The 24,685-nt window shown below is 46.7% G+C and overlaps 1 protein-coding gene across 1 annotated transcript in view; it reads left to right on the top strand.

Annotated features, from left to right (window-relative positions):
• Positions 1-24,470, top strand: part of ASTN2 (astrotactin 2) — a gene marked incomplete at its 5' end in the record, with an annotated part of 296,834 nt that extends 272,364 nt beyond the window's left edge. Inside the window, 4 exons of the mRNA XM_081339487.1 lie at positions 16,558-16,702; positions 20,728-20,828; positions 22,381-22,564; positions 24,137-24,470. Of these exons, the coding sequence (XP_081195613.1) occupies positions 16,558-16,702; positions 20,728-20,828; positions 22,381-22,564; positions 24,137-24,374 (668 nt within the window). The 3' untranslated portion in view covers positions 24,375-24,470. The remainder of the gene's footprint in view (positions 1-16,557; positions 16,703-20,727; positions 20,829-22,380; positions 22,565-24,136) is intronic.
• Positions 24,471-24,685: the final 215 nt, after the last annotated feature.

Raw genomic sequence — 24,685 nt, forward strand, 5'->3', positions numbered from 1 at the left:
GTAGAGTTCACCACAATTAACGGAATAACAGAGTTGGAAGGGACCTTTGGAGGTCTTCTAGTCCAACCCCCTGCTCGAGCAGGAGATTCTATATCATTTCAGACCAGTGGCTGTCCAGTCTTTTCTTAAAAACCTCCAGTGATGGAGCACCCACAACCTCTCTGTGAATAGAATAGGAATGAAATTAGAATAGAATAGAATAGAATAGAATAGAATAGAATAGAATAGAATAGAATAGAATAGAATAGAATAGAATAGAATAGAATAGAATTAGAATAGAATTAGAATAGAAGAATAGAATAGAATAGAATAGAATAGAATAGAATAGAATAGAATAGAATAGAACAGAACAGAACAGAATAGAATTAGAATAGTAGAATAGAATAGAATAGAATAGAATAGAATAGAATAGAATAGAATAGAATAGAATAGATGAATAGAATAGAATAGAATAGAATAGAATAGAATAGAATAGAATAGAATAGGAATAGAATAGAATAGAATAGAATAGAATAGAATAGAATAGAATAGAATAGAATAGAATAGAATAGAATAGAATAGGAATAGAAGAGAATAGGAATAGAAGAGAAGAGAAGAGAAGAGAAGAGAAGAGAAGAGAAGAGAAGAGAAGAGAAGAATTGGAAGGGACCTTGGAGGTCTTCTAGTCCAGCCCCCTGCTCAAGCAGGAGAAACTATACCATCTCAGACAAGTGATTGTCTGAATCTTTTCTTAAAATCCTCCAGTGATGGAGCAACCTCTGGAGGCAAGCCGTTCCACTGGTTAATTGGAAAGAAAATGAATGAATGCATTGCCAAAATGGGGCTTTTCTTGGAGGAACGCAAGGTATTCCATAAAATGGGGGATGTAACAACAACAACAATAATAATAATAATAATAATAACCCCTTGCTCAATTTCGGACAAATGGTTGTCCAGTCTCTTCTTAAAAACTTCCAGTGTTGGAGCACCCACAACTTCTGGAGGCAAGCTGTTCCACTGGTGAATTGTTCACACTGTCAGGAAATGTCTCCTTAGTTCTATGTTGGTTCTCTCCTTGGTTATTTTCCATGCGTTGCTTCTTGTCCTGCCTTCGGGCGGTTTGGAGAAGAGCTTGACCATACACCTCCCCCCACACACACCTCCTCTTCTTTGTGGCATGGCAGCCCCTGAGATATCGGAACCTGTCGTGGCATCTGCCCTATTGAAATTGTAAGGGCAATTTTTTTTTTAATTTAAAACACACACACACACACACACACACACACACACACACACACACACACCGGCAGAAGATACTCTGCAGAATTGCTAAAGCATTGAAAGAATGAGGCTGGAAAACCAGGAGATTTCCCCAGGAGAAGAAAACATTGGGGAGATAAGAAGCAAGGATTCTGGGCCAAGCCGTCCTTTGGAGGTCCATTCATCCACTGGGTTCTTTCCATGATTTCCAGGCTTTGGAACACGCGGACGCTCTTCTTTTCCCGTTCCCTGGCCTCCCATCCTGTTCCTCAATTTGCATTCCCTTCTTCTCCGCTTCCCATGCAAATAGCTGTTGACCCTGTGCAATATAGCTGTGCCATTTCTCCCTTTGGCTGAGAAGTACAGGAGGCCCCATCTGGGTGTCTCCGTTTCTTCTCCTCCAGCCTCTTTCCATGCATTTCTCCCTGGGTCTCTGAGCTTTCCAAGCCAAGTGTGTATTGAACAACTTTGCTCTGTCTCCCTTTTGGGGGGGGGAACGTGTGCAGGAAAGATAACAAGGATAAAGGCAACGGGGCACCCACAGAATCAACCCAACAGTGGCCCTGGACTCTCAGAGGCAAAGGGATGTTTCAAAGTGACATTGACCTGAAGGAAGCATTTCACACCGTAGCAGAATAACAAGAGTTAGAAGGGACCTCGGAGGTCCTCTAGTCCAACCCCCTGCTCAGGCAGGAGACCCTACACCATTTCAGACAAATGGTTGTCCCATCTCTTCTTGAAAACCTCCAGCGATGGAGCACTCCCAACTTCTGGAGGCAATGCACAGAATAACAAGAGTTGGAAGGAACCTTGGTGGTCTTCTAGTCCAACCCCTTGCTCAGGCAGGAGACCTTACATCATTTCATACAAATGGTTGTCCCATCTCTTCTTTAAAACCTCCAGTGTTGGAGCACCCACAACTTCTGGAGGCAAGCCGTTCCACTGGTTAATTGTTCTAGCTGTCAGGAAGTTTCTCCTTAGTTCTAGGTTGCTTCTCTCCTTGATCAGTTTCCATCCGTTGCTTCTTGTCCTGCCTTCAGGGGCTTTGGAGAAGAGCTTGACTCCCTCTTCTTTGGGGCAGCCCCTGAGATATTGGAAGACTGCTATCAAATCACACCTAGTCCTTCTTTTTATCAAACTAGACAGACTCAATTTTTGCAACTGCTCTTTATATGTTTTAGCTTCCAGTCCCCTGATCTTCGCTGCTAACCACATAACGCCTTTAACCAGGAGCGTTTGCAACCTGTTGGCTTGTAAACCATGGTTTAATTATTATTTTTTTAAAAAAAAAGTTTAAAAAGATGTTGAGGCCTTAGAAAGAGTGCAGAGAAGGGCAACAAAGGCGATCAGGGGTCTGGAGGCTAAACCATACAGTGAACGATTGAGGGAACTAGCTTTGTCTAATATAAGGGAAAGAAGGACTGGGAGGGGACAGTGTGACATGATCATGTTCCAATATTTGAGGGGCTGCCACAGAGAAGAGTGGGGGGGTCAACTTATTCTCCAAAGCACCTGAAGGCAGGACAAGAAGCAACGGATGGAAACTCATCGAGGAGAGAAGCAACCTGGAACTAAGGAGAAATTTCCTGACAGTGAGGACAATTAATCAGTGGAAACCCTTGCCTCCAGAAATTGTGGATGCTCCATCACTGGAGGCTTTTAAGAAGAGGCTGGACAACCATTTCTTCCAGGACGGTATAAGATCTCTTGCTTCAGCAGGGGGTTGGACTAGAAGACCTCTAAGGTCCCCTCCAGCCCTGTTATTCTATGTTCTATGGTTAATATTAAGAGGTTTTCTTGGTATGTCATGCAAAATCCTCTCTTTGACTTAGCGTACGATTCAGAACATTGCACCGGCTGGTTAATTCAGCCACCCAACCTTCCCTCAGATTTCTTTTTTTTTATAATTAGGAACGGTATAAGAAAATGGCAGGCCACCCAGATGTATAAATCATAAATTCTGTCTCTCCTTTGCAGGGTAAAGGAAAAAAAAACACGCACAGATCCCAAAACAATTTATTTTGTATCAGATGCAAGAAGGGTATTAAATTTTTTGGGCACAGCATGAAAGCACCTTTTCATTCCAAGTTGCTTATTTGGTAATCTGTTTCCTGGACGTAGGCGGTCAATTTTGAGCTTTACATGCACCTCTTCGAGTGGCGAAGTTGTCCGTAAACACAGCCACAATTCCACCCACGGTGACAGCTCAGCTACCCATTTTTGACACGCTATTTTAAACGGCGGTGACTGTCACCATAGTTAGCAGCCAGAACCAAGGCAAGGTGTAATGTATTGTGGTTCCCCCCCCCCCCCCCCGCAAAAAAATGGAAAGACAATGGTTGTGTTTGCTGGAAAATTCTAGAAATAATGCTCCGTATAACTAGGGGGAGTTCAGGCCTGCAGATTTACTTAGTGGAAGTATTTGTATACTCCCCTAATCCCAATACTATCAATAGAAGAGAACGTTTGTGGAAACCTTGACGCTTTCTGAGCTGGGTGGTTTTCTTGTAGACATTTCATGACCCAACTAGGTGACATCATCAGTGATAGAAGGGAGTGGGGTTTGTGGAGAGGAGGAGGAGGAGGAGGAGGAGGAGGAGGAGGAGGAGGAGAAGAAGAAGAAGAAGAAGAAGAAGAAGAAGAAGAAGAAGAAGAAGAAGAAGAAGAAGAAGAAGAAGAAGAAGAAGAAGAAGAAGAAGAAGAAGGTGGTGGAGGATGAGGAGGATGAGGAGGATTGTGGGGTCCTTAGCGCTCTGAGCTTGCTTGTTTTCTTGCAGACATTTCATGACCCAACTAGGTGACATCATCAGTGCTAGAAGGGAGTGGGGTTTGTGGAGAGGAGGAGGAGGAGGAGGAGGAGGAGGAGAAGAAGAAGAAGAAGAAGAAGAAGAAGAAGAAGAAGAAGAAGAAGAAGAAGAAGAAGAAGAAGAAGAAGAAGAAGAAGAAGAGGTGGTGGTGGTGGAGGAGGAGGAGGATGAGGAGGATTGTGGGGTCCTTAGTGCTCTCTGAGCTTGCTTGTTTTCTTGCAGACATTTCATGACCCAACTAGGTGACATCATCAGTGCTAGAAGGGAGTGGGGTTTGTGGAGAGGAGGAGGAGGAGGAGGAAGAAGAAGAGTAGGAGGAGGAGGAGAGGACTGTGTGCACTCTGAGCTTGGTGGTTTTCTTGGAGACATTTCATGACCCAACTAGGTGACATCATCAGTGATAGAAGGGAGGGGGTTTGTGGAGAGGACGAAGAGGAATAAGAAGAAGAGGAGGAGGAGAAGAAGAAGAAAAAGAAGAAGAAGAAGAAGAAGAAGAAGAAGAAGAAGAAGAAGAAGAAGGAGGAGGAGGAGGAGGAGGAGGAGGAGGAGGAGGAGGAGGAGGAGGAGGAAGAAGAAGAGGAGGAGGAGGAGAAGAAGAGGGAGAGGAGGAGGAGGAGGAGGAGGAAGAAGAAGAGGAAGAGAAGAAGAGAGGAGAAGGAGGAGAAGAAGGAGGAAGAAGAAGAAGAGGAGAAGAAGAAGAGAAGGAGGAGGAGGAGGAAGAAGAAGAAGAAGAAGGGAGAAGAGGAGGAGGAGGACTGTGAGGTCCTCTTGCAGACATTTCATTACCGCACTAGGTTACATCATCAGCGCTAGAAGGAAGTGGGTACTTTGCCGCATGCAGTAAAAGCTACCTTCGGTTGCGTTAACACGGCTAGAGCCGCCGTCTCATCTCGTGTAGCCGCCCGGGGAGAGACCCGCTTAAAGAAAACGGCTTTGCTGGCTTCATGGAAAACAAAGAGAGAAGAGCGCAGAAAGGACTTCCAAAGCGCTGGAGCTTTTTCCAGCCAAGGACCTCCTTTGAGTCCAGGGTCCTTGTCAAGGTTTGGGGACCTTAAGCGGTGATTGCGCAACCTGGCCGGGGAAAGGAGGGGATCGGCTTAGGCTGAACCCCAACCTTTGCTCCAATTCGACCCGGGAGAGGGAAGAAAACAACCTCGGTGCCAGGGCGGGTGCGAAGCGTTGACGCCGCTCTTGAACGAAGTCAGGCGCTTTCTGCACAGCCTCAAGGCAGTTCTGCTTATCAAAACCACTTCGGTTCAAGAGGTTGAAGGCCAAGCGGTTCAACGCCTCGGAATCTGAAGCAGGAAACCCCTTTCGGGGTGGTGGTGGTGGGGTTGGGGTGGGTGTTTTGGTGCTGAGTTTCGAAATCGGATCGGGTTGAATTTCTGATCGGATTGGACCCCTTCGCGCCCAAGCCGGGCCCCGCTTCGCGCACCTCCGGGAAGGGAAAGTTGCAGGACGACAACAACGCAAACAAAATCCAATGGGAGGCACCTTGAGTGAGCGAGCAAGGGTGGAGAGGGACAAGCCCGGAGGAGATGGAGGTTTATCCTGGCAAATCTGACTCGAATTAAATGGGCCTTTCCATCATCGCTTTGCTAATCTAGCACGCATTAGTCATGGTGGTTTGCGGGAGCGGGGGGGGGATAAAACATGCGTTATGGCGCGGCTGGTCTTAGCTCCTTCTTGCTTGCACCCGTGCTATCCTGGGGGGTTTCCTGGTCTTCGGAAACCTTGGAAGCCTTGTTCCTCTCAATGGCTCGTTCTTTTCCCTTCGTTCCGAGGAGCAGCGATGCCCACGTCTTAGCAAAGTTTCAGAGTTTGTATTTTACCAATTTAACTTTCAGTCTGAAAAATCTAGGGAGAATCAAATCTGTGTCGGGTGGATTGGCCAGAGTGAACCCCTCCTGTTTTCCCTCCCTCCCTCCCTCCCTCCCTCCCTCCCTCCCTCCCTCCCTCTTTCCTTCCTTCCTTCCTTCCTTCCTTCCTTCCTTCCTTCCTTTCCTTTCCTTCTTTCCTTCCTTCCCTCTTTAGTCCAACCTCCCTCCCTCCCTCCCTCCCTCCCTCTATTCCAACCTTCCTGCCCTCCCTCCCTCCCTTTATTCCAACCTTCCTTCCTTCCTTCCTTCCTTCCTTCCTTCCTTCCTTCCTTCCTTCCTTCCTTCCAACCTCCCTCTCTCCCTCCCTCCCTCCCTTTATTCCAATCTTCCTTCCTTCCTTCCTTCCTTCCAACCTCCCTCCTTCCCTCCCTCCCTTTATTCCAACCTTCCTTCCTTCCTTCTTCCTCCCTCTTTATTTCAACCTTCCTTCCTTCCCTTTATTCCAACCTTCCTTCCTTCCTCCCTCCCTCCCTCTTTCCTTCCTTCCTTCCTTCCCTCCTTCCTTTCTTTCCTTTCCTTCCTTCTTTCCTTCCTTCCCTCTTTAGTCCAACCTCCCTCCCTCCCTCCCTCCCTCTATTCCAACCTTCCTGCCCTCCCTCCCTCCCTTTATTCCCAACCTTCCTTCCTTCCTTCCTTCCTTCCTTCCTTCCTTCCTTCCTTCCAACCTCCCTCTCTCCCTCCCTCCCTCCCTCCCTTTATTCCAATCTTCCTTCTTCCTTCCTTCCTTCCTTCCTTCCTTCCTTCCTTCCTTTCTTCCTTCCTTCCAACCTCCCTCCCTCCCTCCCTTTATTCCAACCTTCCTTTCTTCCTCCTTCCCTCCCTCCCTTTATTCCAACCTTCCTTCTTCCCTCCCTCTTTATTTCAACCTTCCTTCCTTCCTTCCCTTTATTCCAACCTTCCTTCCTTCCTCCCTCCCTCCCTTTATTCCAACCTTCCTTCCTTCCTCCTCCCTCCCTTTATTCCAACCTTCCTTCCTTCCCTCCCTCCCTCTTTCTCTCTCTCAACTGGCAACAGCAGACCTGAGAACTTCCAGAATTTTATCCTAATGGCATTGCCTCAAACTCCAAAGTTTATTGCCCACTTTTAATGATGTGCCGGCTTATTTATGGCATTGCACAATGCCTCCGCGGGTGAATTAATGCACCTCTTTTCAAGACCATCATTGTCACAGGCCGATTAAAAAACAACAACCTGGAACTGCTTGAGTCAGGCCTGCAGTGCAGCAGTGTAACGTGTAGTTCACCGGAAGAGCAGGAAGATCCGTTTCTAGCAAAAACATCACAACGCCGGCTTCCTTCCTGTCCTGACCTGACCTTACCCTCCTCCTACCCGTCTCTCTGTGTCTCCTTCTCTTTCTTTCTTTTTTTTTAATGCCCAATATTGTGGCCATCCCTCCAGGAAAAGGGAAAGAGCCCGCCAGCCGATAAACGCTGCCAGAGGCAAACTTTGAGACACGCACACAGACGCGGCTTGTTGAAGCTAAGCTGAGTCTTGTGGGAATGATTTTTGGCTTCCTTTGGAGAAAACAAATATAGCACATTGGTTTTCGTTGGCTGCTTGGAGTGGGGGGTGGGGGGGGAGGGAAGGGGCAGCTGCCTTAAGAGAGGGAGGATCACTCAAGGACACACTGTTAGCTGTTCTGATCTGGAAGAATAGGAAGCAATCGGCTGGAACGGAGTGGTGAGGGTGTTGACACACCAAGGATGGGCCAAGCGACAAGCGAAGGAGTCAACCGAAGGAGTTGAATCGATTCCAACCGCTAGGCTTCTACACCACTTCTTCTGGTCCACCTCTCCCTCAAACGAAGCCCGTTGGTGGAGGAGTTGGGAGCAAGTTGGAGAGATGGCTCCCCGCCCTTTCTTTGGAGGTTTCCAGGAGGTCACCTGGACCAGGGTACTTTCACCTAGCATGAACCCAGCTTGAGTCTTTGAAGTGGGACCTTCTCGTAAGGAGAGTCAAGGCTGGAATTGCTTACTGCGCCGTGCGACACCCCAAAGTCTCCCATCTCTTCCATGAGTAACCCTTTTAAGAACGGGGTACATTCCAGAGACGTACCTTCTAGGTCAGGGTTTCCACCCTTAGCAGTTTTAAGACTTGTGGGCCTCAACTCCCAGAATTCCTAGCTGGCTGGTTGAGGAATTCTGGGAGTTTGAAGCACCCGAGTCTTAAAACATTGGCCAAGTTGGCAGAGCCCTGTCCTGGGCACGAGGCAACCGCCTGCCGATTTGAAGGCCAAAAAGCACCAAGTCCAACTCCAGTTGATGTGGACCCCATGATGTGAAGGCACTTCTCCCTTTCACGATGGACGAGCTGTTGGCCGGGCCAAGCTCACACACACACACAACACAACACACACACACACACACACAATGCTGGGCTGGATGGAACGCCACCCAGGATCCAAATGCCGACCTTGGATGCGTCGTGGCAGCTTCGGTCCCCTGGCAGAAGTCCACCCTAGGGCTTGAGAAAGACCCGGGGCCAATGGATGGACTCATGGCTGGTGTGGTTGGTTGGAAAGGCAGGGTGGCTTTTCAGCCCACCAGCGAGAAAAGGAGAACTGTAAGAACAGCTGTTGCTCAACTGCTTGGAGCGATGAAAGCCAAACCCTCAAGAGAAACTTGATTCCAGGTCTACCTGGATGAAGCGGAAGCTTAGGGCTCTTTTGGAACAGAGGGAGGTAAATGTCTCCCATCTTAAGAACTCCATTATCCTGGCTCCCGGGACGATTCCCCTTGTCAGTTCTGCAGTCTCTCAAAGGCAAGGGATGCTGGCATCGGCTCTGCTAGAGAGGTCACGTCGTTTCTTTCATCTTGCTAAATGGAAGGTCACTGCCATAGAGGGAGGGGTGGGCTGGGGTGGCTGAGTCCTCTTTGGCCTTCCTCTGCCCTCCCGCCGAGGGTCAGGCCAGGCCGGCAGGCCCCTCCCTTTTGTCTGCAACTCAGCAAAGGCCCTCTTGGGCGAGCTGGGTCTGGGACTCGGAAACCGTCCAGGCCAAAGGGCCTCCCTTAAATCAAGTCTCTTACACAGGATCACTTTTGAGAGGTGCCTGGAAACGGGGGGGGGGGGGGGGGGCTGCAGCCACAGGAGAGAAGGATTTACCGCCGGTCCAAATTCACTTGACAGAAAAACAAAATTCCAGCCTAATTTTAAGCAGCTGTGGGAGGGCCAGGCAAGATAAGAAGCAAAGGATCTGAAGCTTTTGTGAGTCAGTCTCTCTCTCTCTCTCTCTCTCTCTCTCTCTCTCTCTCTCTCTCTCTCTCTCTCTCTCCCCCCCCCTCTCTCTCTCTTTCTCTCTGTCTCTCTCTCTGGAATTAGACAATTTGCATCCATTGTAGAAGAGAAATGGGGGTGGGGGTGCTAAAAAGTCTACTTGGCAATGATTGCACAGCCCAGAAATCACCACGAGAGTTGGAAGGGACCTTTACATAGGTAAACGTCCAAGTGGCCTCAATGACTCTCTAAAAGAAGGCAAATGACCAGCTGTCTGCAAGGAGTGCAAACCCTTCCATTTCCCCACCCTCCAGTCGGAGATGAAGAAGCTTCTTGGATGAGAAGCGAAACGTCTTCAAAGAAAAAAACAACAAGAAGGTCCGGTCCAGTTGGCTCCTGAAAAAAGCCCCTTTGGGAGTAGTCATTGACTTAAATCAGTTTTATTGGACCGTCACGGGTGGACCTAAGCTTTTCCAGGTGTACCCCCGTAAAACGCCTGCCTTTGATAGGAAGCCATGAAATAAGGGACACAAAGTTTTAGAGGCTGCTGGTGTCCAGGTTCCCATCTTGTCTTGTGACCCATCCCCCTCTCCCTTTCTTTCTCCTGGCTTCTTCTTCTTCTTTCTTCTTCTTCTTCTTCTTCTTCTTCTTCTTCTTCTTTCTTCTTCTTCTTCTCTTCTTCTTCTTCTTCTCCTCCTCCTCCTCCTCCTCCTCCTCCTTCTTCTTCTTCTTCTTTCTTTTCTCCTCCTCCTCCTCCTCCTCCTTCTTCTTCTTCTCCTCCTCCCTCCTCCTCCTCCTCCTTCTTTTTTTTCTCCTCCCTCCTCCTCCTCCTCCTTCTTCTTCTTCTTCTCCTCCTCCTCCTCCTTCTTCTTCTTCTTTTTTTTCTCCTCCTCTTCTTCTTCTCCTCCTCCCTCCTCCTCCTCCTCCTCCTCCTCCTCCTCCTCCTTCTTCTTCTTTTTTTCTCCTCCTCCTCCTCCTCCTCCTCCTCCTCCTCCTCCTCCTCCTCCTCCTCCTCCTCCTCCTCCTCCTCCTCCTCCTCCTCCTCCTCCTCCTCCCTCCTCCTCCTTCCTTCTTCTTCTTCTTCTTCTTCTTCTTCTTCTTCTTCTTCTTCTTCTTCTTCTCTTTCTTCTTCTTCTTCTTCTTCTTCTTTCTTCTTCCCATTCAGTAAGATGGGCTGGCCAGCTTTCAGATGGAGAGAAATGCATACTTAAATAAAAATATCATCTTTGATGGAAGGAATTCCCTTTCTCCCACATAGCTTGGATTGCTAACTTGGCTCGTCCCTCTTGTCAGTTTTTCTTTCTCTGAAACATGTAGGGTTTTTTGTTATTTTTAAATGACCTGGTTTAATTTAGTTCCTGGAACAGCCTTTTTTTTTCTTTTCTTTTCTTTTTTTTTTTTTGATATAGTGAGCTACAGCTTTGGACTACCTACTTTGCAGTTGACCGGGAAGGAAGAGAGGGGGAGGGGAGAAGGAAGAGAGAGAGAGAGAAGAGGGAGAAGGAAGAGAAAGAAAGAAGAGAGGAAGAGAGAGAAAGAAGTGAGAGGGAGAAGGAAGAGAGAGAAAGAAGTGAGGGAGGAAGAGAGAGAAAGAAGCAAGAGAGGGAGAAGGAAGAGAGAAAGAGAGAGAGATGGGGCCTTTTTGATGACTATGGTGGGGGGAGAGAGAGAGAGAGGGGGGCGCCCTTTTGATGACTGAGGGGGTTGATTTATTGGACTCGGTTTTAATTCACAAACCAGCTGTGCTTGTCGTTCCCTTCCAAATCGGATAAAAGAGTATGCCATCAATTTGAGCGTTTTCCCCCAAAACACACACACACACCAGATCCCCTACCCCCCAGTCTCTCTCCCCCCCCCACTTCCACTATTTCATTACCAATAAGATCCACTGCAATATTTGCTGGCATTGAGCTGCCATTCCCTTTTATGGGGGAGGGGGCTTTCCCTCTTTTACACCGCCCCCCCCCCACACACCTTTCCAATGAAATGAGAGGTTGAAGAAGCCAGGCCTGGGACTATTGCTTATGTAGTCTACAGCCCTGGCTATTTTATCACTGGGTAAAAGACCACCTGGACACACACACACACACACACACACACCCAAAAAACAGCCCCCCTCCCCCCTTCCCTTTGAAATCTTCCGAATAATCAGAATGGAGTATTTTCTTAAGGGTGGGATTTTGAGACTTGAGAGCCGGGATCGAATAATACAGGGAGGAGAGAAGGATCAAACCGAAGGGGTGTGTGTGTGGGGGTGGGTGGGTGGGTTTCTCTTCTCTTCCCCCCCCCATTTTTTTTTTAGACTCTCATACCTGAGAGGGGGAAAGATCTTTCTCCTCTGGGGCACGTAGGAAGATGTCCCCCCCCCTCCCCGTCCCTGGGGTGGGGGTGGTTTCCGTGCGTTGCTGAGTTGAGCCCTGTTTTTCCCATTGCTTTGAAGACCCGCTTTTCTTATGGGAAAAAACAGGAGTGAAATACACATCTAGTGTATTTTAAGTACCAAGAGGAGATGGATAACATGGGAAGGAATGCATAGTTGTGGAGGAATGAAAGGAGGACCCCCCCTCCGCAGCCATAGGGATTAATAGCTGATCCTAAGGAGTGTCTTCTCCTTCTGGGGGAATGGTGAGTGGGCTGAACATTTAGGCACAGCGCTCTCTCTCTCTCTCTTTCTTTTTTTCTTTCTTTCTTCTCTCTCTCTTTCTTTCTTTTCTTCCTTCCTTCTTCTCCCCCTCTCTCCTCTCTTTCTTTCTTTCTTTCTTTCTTTTCTTTCTTTCTTTCTTTCTTTCTTTCTCTCTCTCTCTCTCTCTCTCGTTCTTTCTTTTCTTCCTTCCTTCTTCTCCCCCTCTCTCCTTTCTTTCTTTCTTTCTTTCTTTCTTTCTTTCTTTCTTTCTTTCTTTCTCTCTCTCTCTCTCTCTCTCTCTCTCTCTCTCTCTCTCTCTCTCTCTCTCTCTCTCTCTCTCTCTCTCGTTCTTTCTTTCTTCCTTCTTCTCCCTCTCTCCTCTTCTTTCTTTCTTTCTTTCTTTCTTTCTTTCTTTCTTTCTTTCTTTCTTTCTCTTATTTCTTTTGTCTCTCGCCCTTCTTTCATTTCTTACTCCTTCCTTTTTCTATCTTGCTATCTTCCTCTCTCTCTTTCTTCTCTCTCTCTCTCTCTCTCTCTTCCTTCCTTATTTCTCCCCCTTCTCTCTTTCTTTCTCTCTCTCTCTCTCTTTCTTACTCTCTCTCCCTCCCTTCCTTCCTTCCTTTTTCTGTCTTGCTACCTTCCTCTCTCTTTTCCTTTCTTTTCTCTCTCTCTCTCTCTCCCCCTTCCTTCTTTCTTCCCCTTCTCTCTTTCTTTCTTTCTCTTTCTTACTCTCTCTCCTCCCTCCCTCCCTTCTTCTTTCCTTTTTCTGTCTTGCTGTCTTCCTTTCTCTCTCTCTTTCTTTTTCCTCCGTCCCTCCCTTTCTTTTCTTTCTTTTTCTTTCATCCCACCGTTGTTCTTTTTACAAATAGCTGAAGGCGGCGAACACCTTCAAAGACACCTTCCTACTCCTTTTCCCCGCAGCAACAGCCCTGCGAGGTGGGTTGTGTCCAGAGAAAAGGATTGGCCCACAGTCATTCTGCTGGCTTTCACGGCTAAGGCAGGGCTAGAATTCTGTCTCTGGCCCAAAGTCATCCAGGCAGCTTTCATGACCAAGGTGAGACTTAAACTCATGGTCTCCTGTTTTCTAGCCTGCTGCCTTAACCCTAGATCAGACTGGCTCTTCTTTATATTTTCTTCTGGACTCCACAAGCCATAACTTAAAGAAAAAGTAAGAATCAGGCAGTCCTAGTCTCTCTTCTCGCCTCCCTTCTTCATCTTCTCCTAGAGCGTGGTGATGGACATCATTCCTCTCCTCTATAGCTTCTCCAAACATTCCTCTTCTATCCGTGATGTGAGAACAGAACAGAACAGAACAGGGAATGGAGAATGGAATGCAATATGAAATGGAATATGGAATGGTATATGGAATAGAATGGAATAAAATAGAATAGAATAGGAGAAATGAATAGAATAGAATAGAATAGAATAGAATAGAATAAGTAGAGTAGAATTAGAACAGAGTAAAATAGAATAGAGTATAGAGTAGAATAGAATAAATAGAATTGAGTAGAGTAGAGTAGAGTAGAATAGAATAGAATAGAATAGAATAGAATAGAATAGAATAGAATAGAATAGAATAGAATAGGTAGAGTAGAATTAGAACAGAGTAAAATAGAATAGAGTATAGAGTAGAATAGAATAAATAGAATTGAGTAGAGTAGAGTAGAATAGAATAGAATAGAATAGAATAGAGTAGAAGAAAATAAGAATTATTAGAATAGAATAGAACAAAATAAGAATTATTTAGAATAGAATAGAATAGAATAGAATATCTTTACTGTCATTGTGTAACTCACAACGAAATTAAGTGCTGTCCACAGTGCACACTACACACAAGTAAAAACCACAAATAACATACATTATATACACACATCCTCTTCACTACCGCGCTGCCCCTAATATTGCACTTCAAAGGTTTCACTATGCAGAACATTCTAATTTCAGTGTCCTCTCCCTCCATCTGAAATCTCTCCGGCTCTTCCATAAAGGGGGAAAAGTCAAAACGTTGCAAAGTAGGATTGTGGGGCAGGGGGGAAGAGAAAGCTTTAAGGCATTCTTTTCTATTGAGATTTGAATTTGTCCCCTCTCTCACCAAGGTTATTCTATTTTTTTAACCTGTCTAAGTTGGAATGGGCCCCACACTACTGTGATGAGACCTCCAATGGGTCAAGATGGTTGATGTTCTCCTGCCTCCTGGCCGCCTCATCACTGGGACCACCTCTCTCTCTCTCTCTCTCTCCATCCCCACCCCCTTTGATCTTGACATCTTGACGTACCAACCTGGAAAGAGGGGAAACCCTGCCACGACACCCATCATATGGGACCTATTTTTATTGACCTCCCAGCTCCAGGTGTTTCCTGGACAAAGAAGCAGAAGAAACCAAAAGCCGGGCTTCAAATGGAAACGCTTCCTAGCTCACCTTCCTCTCATTATCACTGCTGCCTCCATTGGCAAATTTGGCGGGAGGGAGGGAAGCAGTTCTAAAAGAGGATCTTCCTCCAAGTCGTTTGGGGTGTGTGTGTGTGTGTGCGTGCGCGCGCGTGCGTCTGTGTGTTTGCGTCTGTGTGTGTGTGTGTGTGTGCCTCCTAACAATCCGCTGCTGTCTTCCTGTCCTCAAAATGGAAGAACGAATGGAGACCGTCGGTACAAGTCTGTGCCTGTTCTCCATTACGGCTCCATTGAGGCCGGAATTTGATCGTGGCTGTGCCAGATCTAAGACTATATATTTATTTATCCACGCAGGCCATTGCTCTTTGTTTCCATTATGTTCAGCCAGAGGAGGTTGAGTAGGAACTGATCTCCCTTCAGCTCATGCGCTTCAAAGACAAAGCGAAATGAGATAAAATGGTATTTTTTTGGCCGGGGGTGGGGTGGTGGGGAAGAGAGGAATAGGTAAGGGAGATTAATTTCTCATCTTCCTTTGCTGCTCCTCACCCCCACCCATCCAGCCTAGCTGACTTCATCTCTAACTCCCAGACCGTGCCAAGATTCACTCGGAGGAAGCCTTCTCCAGCTGCAAATGAAAAAAAACAACAACAGTTTGAAAGACAGAGGAATTATCAAAAGAAAGACCGTCTATCTGGCTGAAACGATGCACAGAATTGATGGCTTCTCCCTTCTTCGTCGTCTTTCCAGGATTCCTATTGATTACAGCTATTTATCATTATTATTTTTTATCTCTCTCAAGCAATCCATACCTTTCACAGGTGATTGGCCGCTTCTGCTTTCCTTCCACACAACCTCGTCTTTTCCAAATGGACCCAGTTGGGCGGGTCCCAAAATAAGCTAAAAAACAATCCTGGGTTGTATCAACAAGAGGCATAGAATCAACATCACGTGAAGGATTAAGTACCGCTTTGTAAAGCCTTACTTAAGGCCACACCCGGAATGCTGCATCCAGTTTTGGTCACCACCTTACAAAAAAGATGTTGAGATTTTTTTTTGGGGGGGGGGGAAAGAAGTGCAGAGAAGAGCAACTAAGATGATTAAAGGCCTGGAGACTAAAATATATGAAGAACAGTTGCTGGAGTTGGGAATGGCTAATGTAGAGAAAAGAAAGACTAGGGGTGACATGATAGCATCTTCCAGGATTTGAGAGACTGCTACAAAAGATGGGGGGAGGGGGGAACTAATTTTCCAAAGCACCAGAAGGCAGGACAAGGAGCAACGGATGGAAACTATTCAAGGAGAGAAACAACCTGGAACTAAGGAGGAATGTCCTGACAGTGAGAGCAATAAACCAGTGGAATGACTTTTGCCTTCAGATGTTGTGGGTGCTCCATCACTGGAGGCTTTTGAGATGAGATTGGACAACTGTTCGTATGGAATGGTATAGGGCAGGGGCCTTCAAACTTGGCCTTTTGATGACTTGTGGACTTCAACTCCCAGAATTCCTCAGTGGCTCAGTGGGTTAGGACCCTGAGCTTGTCGATCAGAAGGTCGGCAGTTTGGCGGGTCGAATCCCGAGTGCCGCGTAGCAGAGTGAACGCCTGTTACTCGTCCCACCTTCTGCCAACCTAGCAGTTCGAAAGCACGTAAAAATGCAAGTAGAAAAATAGGGACCGCTACGGTGGGAAGGGAACAGCGTTCTGTGCGCCTTTGGCGTCTAGTCATGCCGGCCACATGACCACGGAGACGTCCTCGGACAAGCGCTGGCTCTTCGGCTTTGAAACGGAGATGAGCACCGGCCCCTAGAGTCGGAAACGACGAGCACGCATGTGTGGGGGAACCTTTAACTTTTAAGGGGCCTTCAAACTTGGCGTTTTGATGACTTGTGGACTTCAACTCCCAGAATTCCTCAGCCAGCGACCCTGGCTGAGGAATTCTGGGGGTTGAAGTCCACAAGTCATCAACGGGCCAAGTTTGAAGACCCCCCTGGTATAGGGTCTCCTGCTTGAGCAGGGGGTTGGACTAGAAGACCTCCAAGGTCCCTTCCTGCTCTATTCTGATTGTTATTGGGTTTTCCAGTTTTAGCATTAGTTCACTCTTGTCAACTTGGCTCATCAGGAAACTGATTCCTACATTCCAACTGCGGGAATGGCAAGATGCCAAGGATTCGGATCCTTGCCAGCCCACCAATTACGGAACCATCCAACCGATACGGACCAGATTTTTGCAAGCTGTAGAAAGCTAGGCTATGCGCATGTGCGAGGCAGGGATACAGTCTGGAGAAACAGCATCTTCTCCTTCAGTTTTGCAAAAAGCCAAATGCTTCTTTTAAACGCCTCTGTTGAATGAATGCATTGAGTGGCCTCTCTCATTTGTCATTTTTTTTTGGGGGGGGGGGATCCACAGGAGAGTCCTTGAGCTTTGCGGACGATTTACTCTCTGGCCTTGGGACCGCCTGCGTTGCTGCTGGGAGAACTCATGGGGACAGCCAAGACAGTCAAGAAATGTACTCCGTCATTTTCAAATGCTTGGAACCTGATGGAATGTACAAGTAAGCAAAGGGAAGGCGGGGACATCGGGAGGCAACTCAAGGAAGACTCAATAACCTGGGCCAAAGGAGTCTAAAGGTTGAATCATGGTAACTGGGATCAAACCTTGTTAACCTGAGACGTTTCGTTGCCCATCCAGGCAACTTCATTAGCTAGGTAGAGAGTCTGAGGGTTATCGGAAGGTACCAACTCTTGCAAAATCAACTTTAGAGGGTTTCTCTGACATACTGCAAGCCTTTGGGTTGGGGGTGGGTGGGGGGAGAAACCCCTGAAGTTGGTGTGGAAACCCCTGAAGCAAGTGTTGGTACATTCCAGCAACTCTTTGACTCTCTGCCTAACTAATTTTGCAGTGACTGATGAAGTTGCTTGGTTGAGCAGTTCAGATTAACAAAGTTTGGTCCAGTTGCCATGACTCAACCTTTAGACATGGATTAGAAGGGGAAATGAGGCAAACAGTTCTCCTTTGTGTAAAAACGAACGTTGTGCTGCATCTAGCAAGACCAAGTCTGGGTGGCAATAGCCCCAAGAATTTGAAGGCAAAAACACAGTGTCCTGGTGACTAAGATTCTCAGCAAAAAGTAAACTTTAAATACATCAGATTTGGCTCACAGATGCTATCTTCTTGTGTCTTGGGATTACAGTTCCCATCATGCAGTTAACTCTAACCCAGGAGTCCATACATGTTTAAGATTCCCTACTGGCCAAAGAGTCATGTCTATTGCGGGAAGGGTCAAAACACTTTTGGGAGACAGAATGCACAATTCTGGTTTTCTGGCATTTGAAAGGAGAGATCCAGAAGGTTGTTGGAAGCTGATTAGAAGACCAGTTCATATTTTAATCAATCCAAACCCTGGTTTAAAGGAAGGAAGTCTGTGTTAAGTGTATTGGTCCTCCATTCGTCAAAGGGGTGGGCAAGTTGAAGCAGTCCTTTGACAATAGGAGGAAATGAACTGTGCCCAAAGGTTTTGTTTATTTTTTCCCCTGGAGGCAACCGGACTTTCTCGTTTTTTCCTTTGAAGGCGTTTCGCTTCTCATCCCAGAAGCTTCTTCAGCTCTGACTGGATGGTGGGGAAATGGAAGGATTTGTACTCCTTGCAGACGGCTGGTCGTTTGCCTCTTTTAGAGAGTCGTTGAGGCCATTTGGATGAGAAGCCAAACGTCTTCAAAGAAAAACAAGGAAGTCCCGTTGTCTCCTGAAAAAGCACTTTTGGGACAACCATGACCTGGATGACGGAGAACCTCCATAGACATTGAGGAAATTGACTTCTATGAGACAGAGCTTCCCTTTCATCCACTGAGTTCTCATTTTACCTTTAGCCTCAAAGAAGAATGTCAGTGTTCAAAGGTTGAAGCAACTGAGTTGCCCATAAATTAGGAAAGCCACTTTCTTGTCTTCAGGTAGTAGAACATCTTGGTCCACGGTCCTGTCTTTTTTCAGCATGGACACCCAAGATCATCTGAAGGAGAGATGTCTATGGAGATTCTCCATCATCCAGGTCATGGTTGTCCCCCCCAGGTGCTTCTTCCAAAAAAAGCAACTGGCTTTTCTTGGTTTTCGCTTGGACATTCAGAACTGAAGAAGCTTCTTGGATGAGAAGCGAAACGTCTTCCAGCAAAGCCCAAGAAAGTCCAGCTGCCTTTGGAAAAAGCACCCCCTTGGGCGAAGAGGAGAAGCTGAAGGTGAAACATGGGACCTTCTGCGTGGAAAGTGTTTTGTCCAACACTCAACTCAAATGGTTGAGTAAGAGAACTTCAGAGCAAGCATCAGCAGAAGATGCAAAGGGCCACTAACCTGTAATGGAACGACATACAGGTTGTAAAGGGTGAAGTTCCTATCCCCAGGAACCCATGCTCAAAAATAGGACAAGGTCTCTGCTTTCATGATCCAGGCTGTAGGATCCAAAAACCCCCCGACAGTGTGACATTCTGATCTACACAGAGATCGGGCCAACCCATTTTTGCTTGCCTCCTTCCACTACCCCCACTTCCCTGGGTGTCTCTCTTGCAACTTATTTGCTTTTCCACTTCTTGAAAGAAAGCATCTTTCCTTGGAAGCTGTTGAAGCTGTCGACAATTCCACGGAGTGGTTGTGTTTTGAAGTTGCCTGTCAGGCAGACACGTGCATGCTGAGTTGTGCATTCCCCCAATACTGCTCCATCCCTTCTTTGGATAACACAACCCAAAGGCCAAGTTTGCGAGTTGAGTAACCTCTTTCATCCCCTCTTTGCAAATTCCACAAATATTATTTAACATCCTGGGCTGTTTGCATTGTCCACATCTGGACTTACCTAAGCAATTGGTCCCTGCAGTTGATTAAGACTTTCCCTTCCCTTGCACATGTTTCCTTCCTTAGATCTTCACCCAGCTTGTGGCTTCTCTTTCTTTCTTTCTTTCTTTCTTTCTTTCTTTCTTTCTTTCTTTCTTTCTTTCTTTCTTTCTTTCTTTCTTTCTTTCTTTCTTTCTTTCTTCCTTCCTTCCTTCCTTCCTTCCTTCCTTCCTTCCTTCCTTCCTTCCTTCCTTTCTTTGCCAAATAGATAATCTCTCTTGTGTCCATTTGCCCATCGGGGTTTTAAGGCTAGGTAGGATATCCATGTTTGGACTTTGAAATATTTTTGGAGGAGAAGGAGGAGGAAGAGGAGGAGGAGGAGGAGGAGGAGGAGGAGGAGGAAGAGGAGGAGGAGGAAGAAGAAGAGAAGTCACTCAGCCGGCTTTCTCACCGTCTCCTGGTGATTGGCCCCAAATCATTCAGCTGTCTTTCATGCCTAAAACGGGACTAGAACTCACTGTCTCCCGCTTTCTAGCCCAACGCCTAAACCACTAGACCAGGGGTAGGCAACCTCGGCTCTTTTATGACTCATGGACTTCAACTCCCAGAATTCCTGAGCCAGCTATGGTGGCTCAGGATTTCTGGGAGTTGAAGTCCATGAGTCATAAAAGAGCCGAGGTTGCCTACCCCTGCACTAGACCAAACTTCCTCCTGCGGAAGTGGAAAAAAAAAGTTTCTAACACTTTCTTTCTCTTTTCCATTTGCTTGGCGTTTATTCTCATTTCGGGAACGAAAGATCCTTTGCCGGCGTGTTTTTTTTAAAAAATAAAAATAAAAAATGAAGCTGTTGGCAATTATCTGTCTAGCCACCAGCTGTACCTAGGAGCTGTGTGTGCTGGATTCATCTCTTGGGTGGAAGATAAATCAGGTTAGATAGGGAGGTGGCTTGAAAGAATAAGCAGAGAAGACAAATTAGCCAGTGTTTAGAAGTTCTGTAGAGGAGAGATAACATGGATTCTTCTTGGCTTTCTTTTTTTTTCCCCTCCCTCCCCCCTCTCTCTACCGCTTCTCTGGAAATAATAGCCGGGGAAAGGTTGGTGGGAGAGAATAAACACGGGTATTTATCTGCCTAGTCCTTCGATAAGGGTCCATTGATTGATAACCCCAAACTGGAACGGCATTCATCCTTCCCTTTCTCATTCTGCTTCTTCCCAACCTCCCCCATGAATAGTAAGCTAATGCAATTAAATAAATCTTTCCTAATCCTAGATCTCTCCAAAAGAAGGAGGGGGGACTGGAGAAGATGCTCTCTAAGCCAGACAGCTAAGAAGAAACCCCCCCCCCTCAAAAATAAAAGGGTGGGTGGGTGTGGAACAGTGGCTTCTCCTCCTCCTCCCTACATTTTTTTCCATTGCTCTACATCAGATGGAAGAAGAAGAAGGGGAAAGGGTTGATGGACGGATGGACGGATAGATATTATTTCCCCCCCCCCCTGTTCAGCCAGAGACTTTGTCTTTTGATGCCATAAACTCTTCCTAAGCACGCTTTGGCTTTTCCCCTTATTTTTACGCATTGCATTTATTTTTCCCTTTCTACCTTGGACGTGACCAATGGAGCAGGGTGAAGCCCAGATCATGACCTCCCACGCTTATATCTTCTCTGAATGAAACCTTTTCCTCTGCTTCATGCTGGAAGAGCTCTCGAGAAAGGAAATGTCCCTCCAGCCCTTTATTCCTCGCTGATGGCTATCTTCTCTTCCAGATTTACCCTCTACGCTGTAGACACGCGTGGGAGGCACTCAGAGCAGAGCACCATCACGCTAAGAACGGCCTGTCCACTGGTGGATGACAGCAAAGCAGAAGGTAAAGGCTTGTTCCCGATACCTGGCTTTCAAAAGGGCTCCTAGCTGCGGGCGCAGCTTTGGCCGGAATTTCCGGACTTTCTTACGTAGCCACGCTGAAACATTTCTGGGGATGTAGAGTCTACAGCCATTTCCCACCCCCCCAACTTTAAGAGGCGTGTGGACGTCAACCCCCCCCCAGGATTCTTAGCAACCGGGAGAACGGATAAGTAGCAATCCCGCTTTGTAGATGAAACAACTAGCCTTCATCAGGTGCCTTGGAAATTTCTCCACATTTCTTTTCCTTTAATAGAAGGGAATTTTCCCCCCCCCCAAAAAAAAATAAAAACAAAATCTGATCAGCTAGACTCAGTTGAACAGAATATAACAGAATGAGAGGGTTGGAAGGGACCTTGGAGGTCTTCTAGTCTAACCCCCCTGTTCAAGCAGGAGTGTCGAAATTCCGACAGAGGAACCCAACCAAGTAAACACAGCTGAGACATTCCAATCTCTAATGCAAAACTTTATTATTATTATTATGAGTAGAGTAGAGTAGAGTAGAGTAGAGTAGAACAGAACAGAACAGAACAGAATAGAATAGAATAGAATAGAATAGAATAGAATGAAGATAGTAGAAGATAAAAGATAGAAGATAGAAAATAGAATAGAATAGAATAGAATAGAATAGAATAGAATAGAATAGAATAGAATAGAATAGAATAGAATAGAATAGAATAGAAAATAAAGAATAGAATAGAATAGAATAGAAATAGAAATAGAAATAGAAATAGAAATAGAATATGAAATGAATAGAATAGAAATAGAAATAGAAATAGAATATGAAATGGATAGAATAGAATAGAATAGAATAGAATAGAATAGAATAGAATAGAATAGAATAGAATAGAATAGAATAGAATAGAATAACAGAGTGGGAAGGGACTTGGGAGGTCTTCTAGTCCACCCCACTACTCAGGCAGGAAACCCTATACTTCAGACAAGTGGCAGTCCAGTCTCTTCTTAAAAACTTCCAGTATTGAGTGAATCACTTCAGCATAGGTGAAAGAAAAACCAGCTCTGGTTATTTCTGCGCCCCAAATTGCTATATTAAAAGTAGAGAAGGCTCCCTCCCCTTATTAGCGCAGGTCACGCTGTCCAATTCTAAGTCAGAGAATTATTATGGGACAATCTTAAGCGACCTTGATTCTCACGGCCGGCGGTCCACTGGGCTAATTGTCCTCACTGTCGGGAAGTTTCTCCTTAGTTCTCAGTTGATTCTCTCCTTGATGAGTTTCCATCTGTTGCTTCTCCTTCTGCCTTCCGGTACTGTGGAGAATAAAAGATCCATAGAAAGAAAAACTGATCGTGGTGTGATGTTCTACTCCAGGGGTGGGGAACCTTGGCTTTTTAAATGACTGGTGGACTTCAACTCCCAGAATTCCTGAGTCAGCAGGGATGGTTCAGGAATTCTGGGAATTGAAGTCCACCAGTCATAAAAGAGCCAAGGTTGTCTACACCTCCCTGTTCTACTCCATGGTTCCCACTCAGCTGTTTCCCCTCTGCTTGCTTTCCAGAGATAGCAGATAAGATCTACAACTTGTACAATGGCTACACCAGTGGGAAGGAGCAACAGACAGCCTACAACACCCTTATGGAAGTCTCTGCTTCCATGCTTTCCCGGGTCCAGCACCACTACAACTCCCACTACGAGAAGTTTGGGGACTTTGTCTGGCGTAGCGAGGATGAGCTTGGCCCCAGGTAATCCTTTTCCCTGAGACGGAATTCCTGCGGTCTTCCTTACCGTTGTTAAAAAGGTAAAGGTAAAGGTTCCCCCGCACATGCGTGCTAGTCGTTTCCGACTCTAGGGGCCGGTGCTCATCTCCGTTTCAAAGCCGAAGAGCCAGCGCTTGTCCGAGGACGTCTCCGTGGTCATGTGGCCAGCATGACTAGACGCCAAAGGCGCACGGAACGCTGTTACCTTTCCACCGTAGCGGTCCCTATTTTTCTACTTGCATTTTTACGTGCTTTCGAACAGCTAGGTTGGCAGAAGCTGGGACGCGTAACAGGCACTCACTCTGTTACGCGGCACTCGGGATTCGACCCGCTTACCATTGTTAGGATTAGCTAAAATGCCAGCAGGGTAAGTGAGCTTCTGACCTTTCCACTCCTCATCAAGGCTGAGAAATTCAAACTACTTGGGAGATTTCAGAGAAACTTTCCCTCCTGAGTTTGGTTGTCTCACCTGTAGATGTTTCATAAACCAACTGAGGAACATCATCCATGTACTGATGATGTTACCTAGTTGGGTGGTGAAACATCTGCAAGAAAACCATCAAGCTCAGAGTGTGAAGCACCCCACATTATTCCTCCTGCTCCTCCTCCTCCTCCTCTCCACAAATTTCACTCCCTTTTAGCGCTGATGGGGTTGCTTAGTAGGGCAATGAAACATCTGCGAGAAAACCATCAAGTTCAGAGTACCTAGCACCCCTCCTCCTCCTCCTCCTCCTCCCCCCCCCACAAACCCTACTCCCTTCTAACACTGATGACGTTACCAAGCAGGGTCATGAAACGTCTGCAAGAAAACCAGCAAGCCCAGAAAGCGCCCAAGACTCCACAGTTCATCCCTGAGCTACAAATATTCTTTTCAATCAGTAGTTCTAAGGGACACAGTGGCTCAGTGGGTTAGGACGCTGAGCTTGTCGATCAGAAGGTCGGCAGTTTGGCGGGTCGAATCCCGAGTGCCGCGTAACAGAGTGAGCGCCTGTTACTCGTCCCAGCTTCTGCCAACCTAGCAGTTCGAAAGCACGTAAAAATGCAAGTAGAAAAATAGGGACCACTCCGTTGGGAAGGGAACAGCGTTCCGTGCGCCTTTGGTGTCTAGTCATGCCGGCCACATGACCACGGAGACGTCCTCGGACAAGCGCTGGCTCTCCGGCTTTGAAACGGAGATGAGCACCGGCCCCTAGAGTTGGAAACGACTAGCACGCATGTGCGGGGGAACCTTTACCTTTACCTTATCAGTAGTTCTGGATGAGGTTGATAAGCAGTCATGCTTAGGTTGTCATTGTTGTTGTTGTTTTAAAAAATGCAAACCGAGTGGTGCAGAACAGGACCCTTGAATTTTTCCACCTTCCTATTTTGCACCTGATTGTTTCGCTACCACGGACTCGTCCAGTTCCTCCCACAACGTAACAGTGTAGTAAAAATGGCAGTTTCTCTTCCCTTCGTCCTCTTCTTCTTCTTCCTCTTCCTCTTTTGCCTTCCTCGGAGTCTCAAGTTGATTTTTCTCCCTCTTCTTCCTCCTCCTCCTCCTCCTCCTCCTCCTTCTAGAAAAGCACACCTCATCTTACGACGGCTGGAGAAAGTCAGTAGCCACTGTTCCAGCTTGCTCCGCAGCGCCTACATCCAGAGCCGGACTGACACCATGCCCTACTTATTCTGCCGTAGCGAAGAGATTCGATCTCCCGGCATGATCTGGTACAATGTCCTAAAAGACACCAAAGTCACCTGTGAAGAGAAGATGGTCTCTCTCTTGCGCAACATGTACGGCGACTCCAAGGGACGATGAAAGACCGGGCTGGCTAACCAAGGGACGATGGAGCACAGGCAGCCCCCTCCCCTCTTTCCCCAGGCTCAAGGACATGGGTCAACCTTCCATCTGACCGACGGGGAGATCCGCTAGACGAACGACAAGCAGCCGTGGGACCAGCCAGATCCCGCCCTCCCTCCCCCCTTTTTTTATTAGGTTCCCTTTTTGAAAAAACGATAATAATAATAATAATATAATAATAATAATAACAACAATGGTTATTTAAGAAAGAAGTCCATCCTTTCACTCCGTCCAAGGAGAAGTGGGGGGGGTGGTGGTAAAAAAAATAA

Source organism: Vipera berus (assembly GCF_964194415.1).
Source record: "Vipera berus genome assembly, chromosome: 15".
In the NCBI taxonomy this organism is placed as follows: Eukaryota; Metazoa; Chordata; class Lepidosauria; order Squamata; family Viperidae; genus Vipera; species Vipera berus.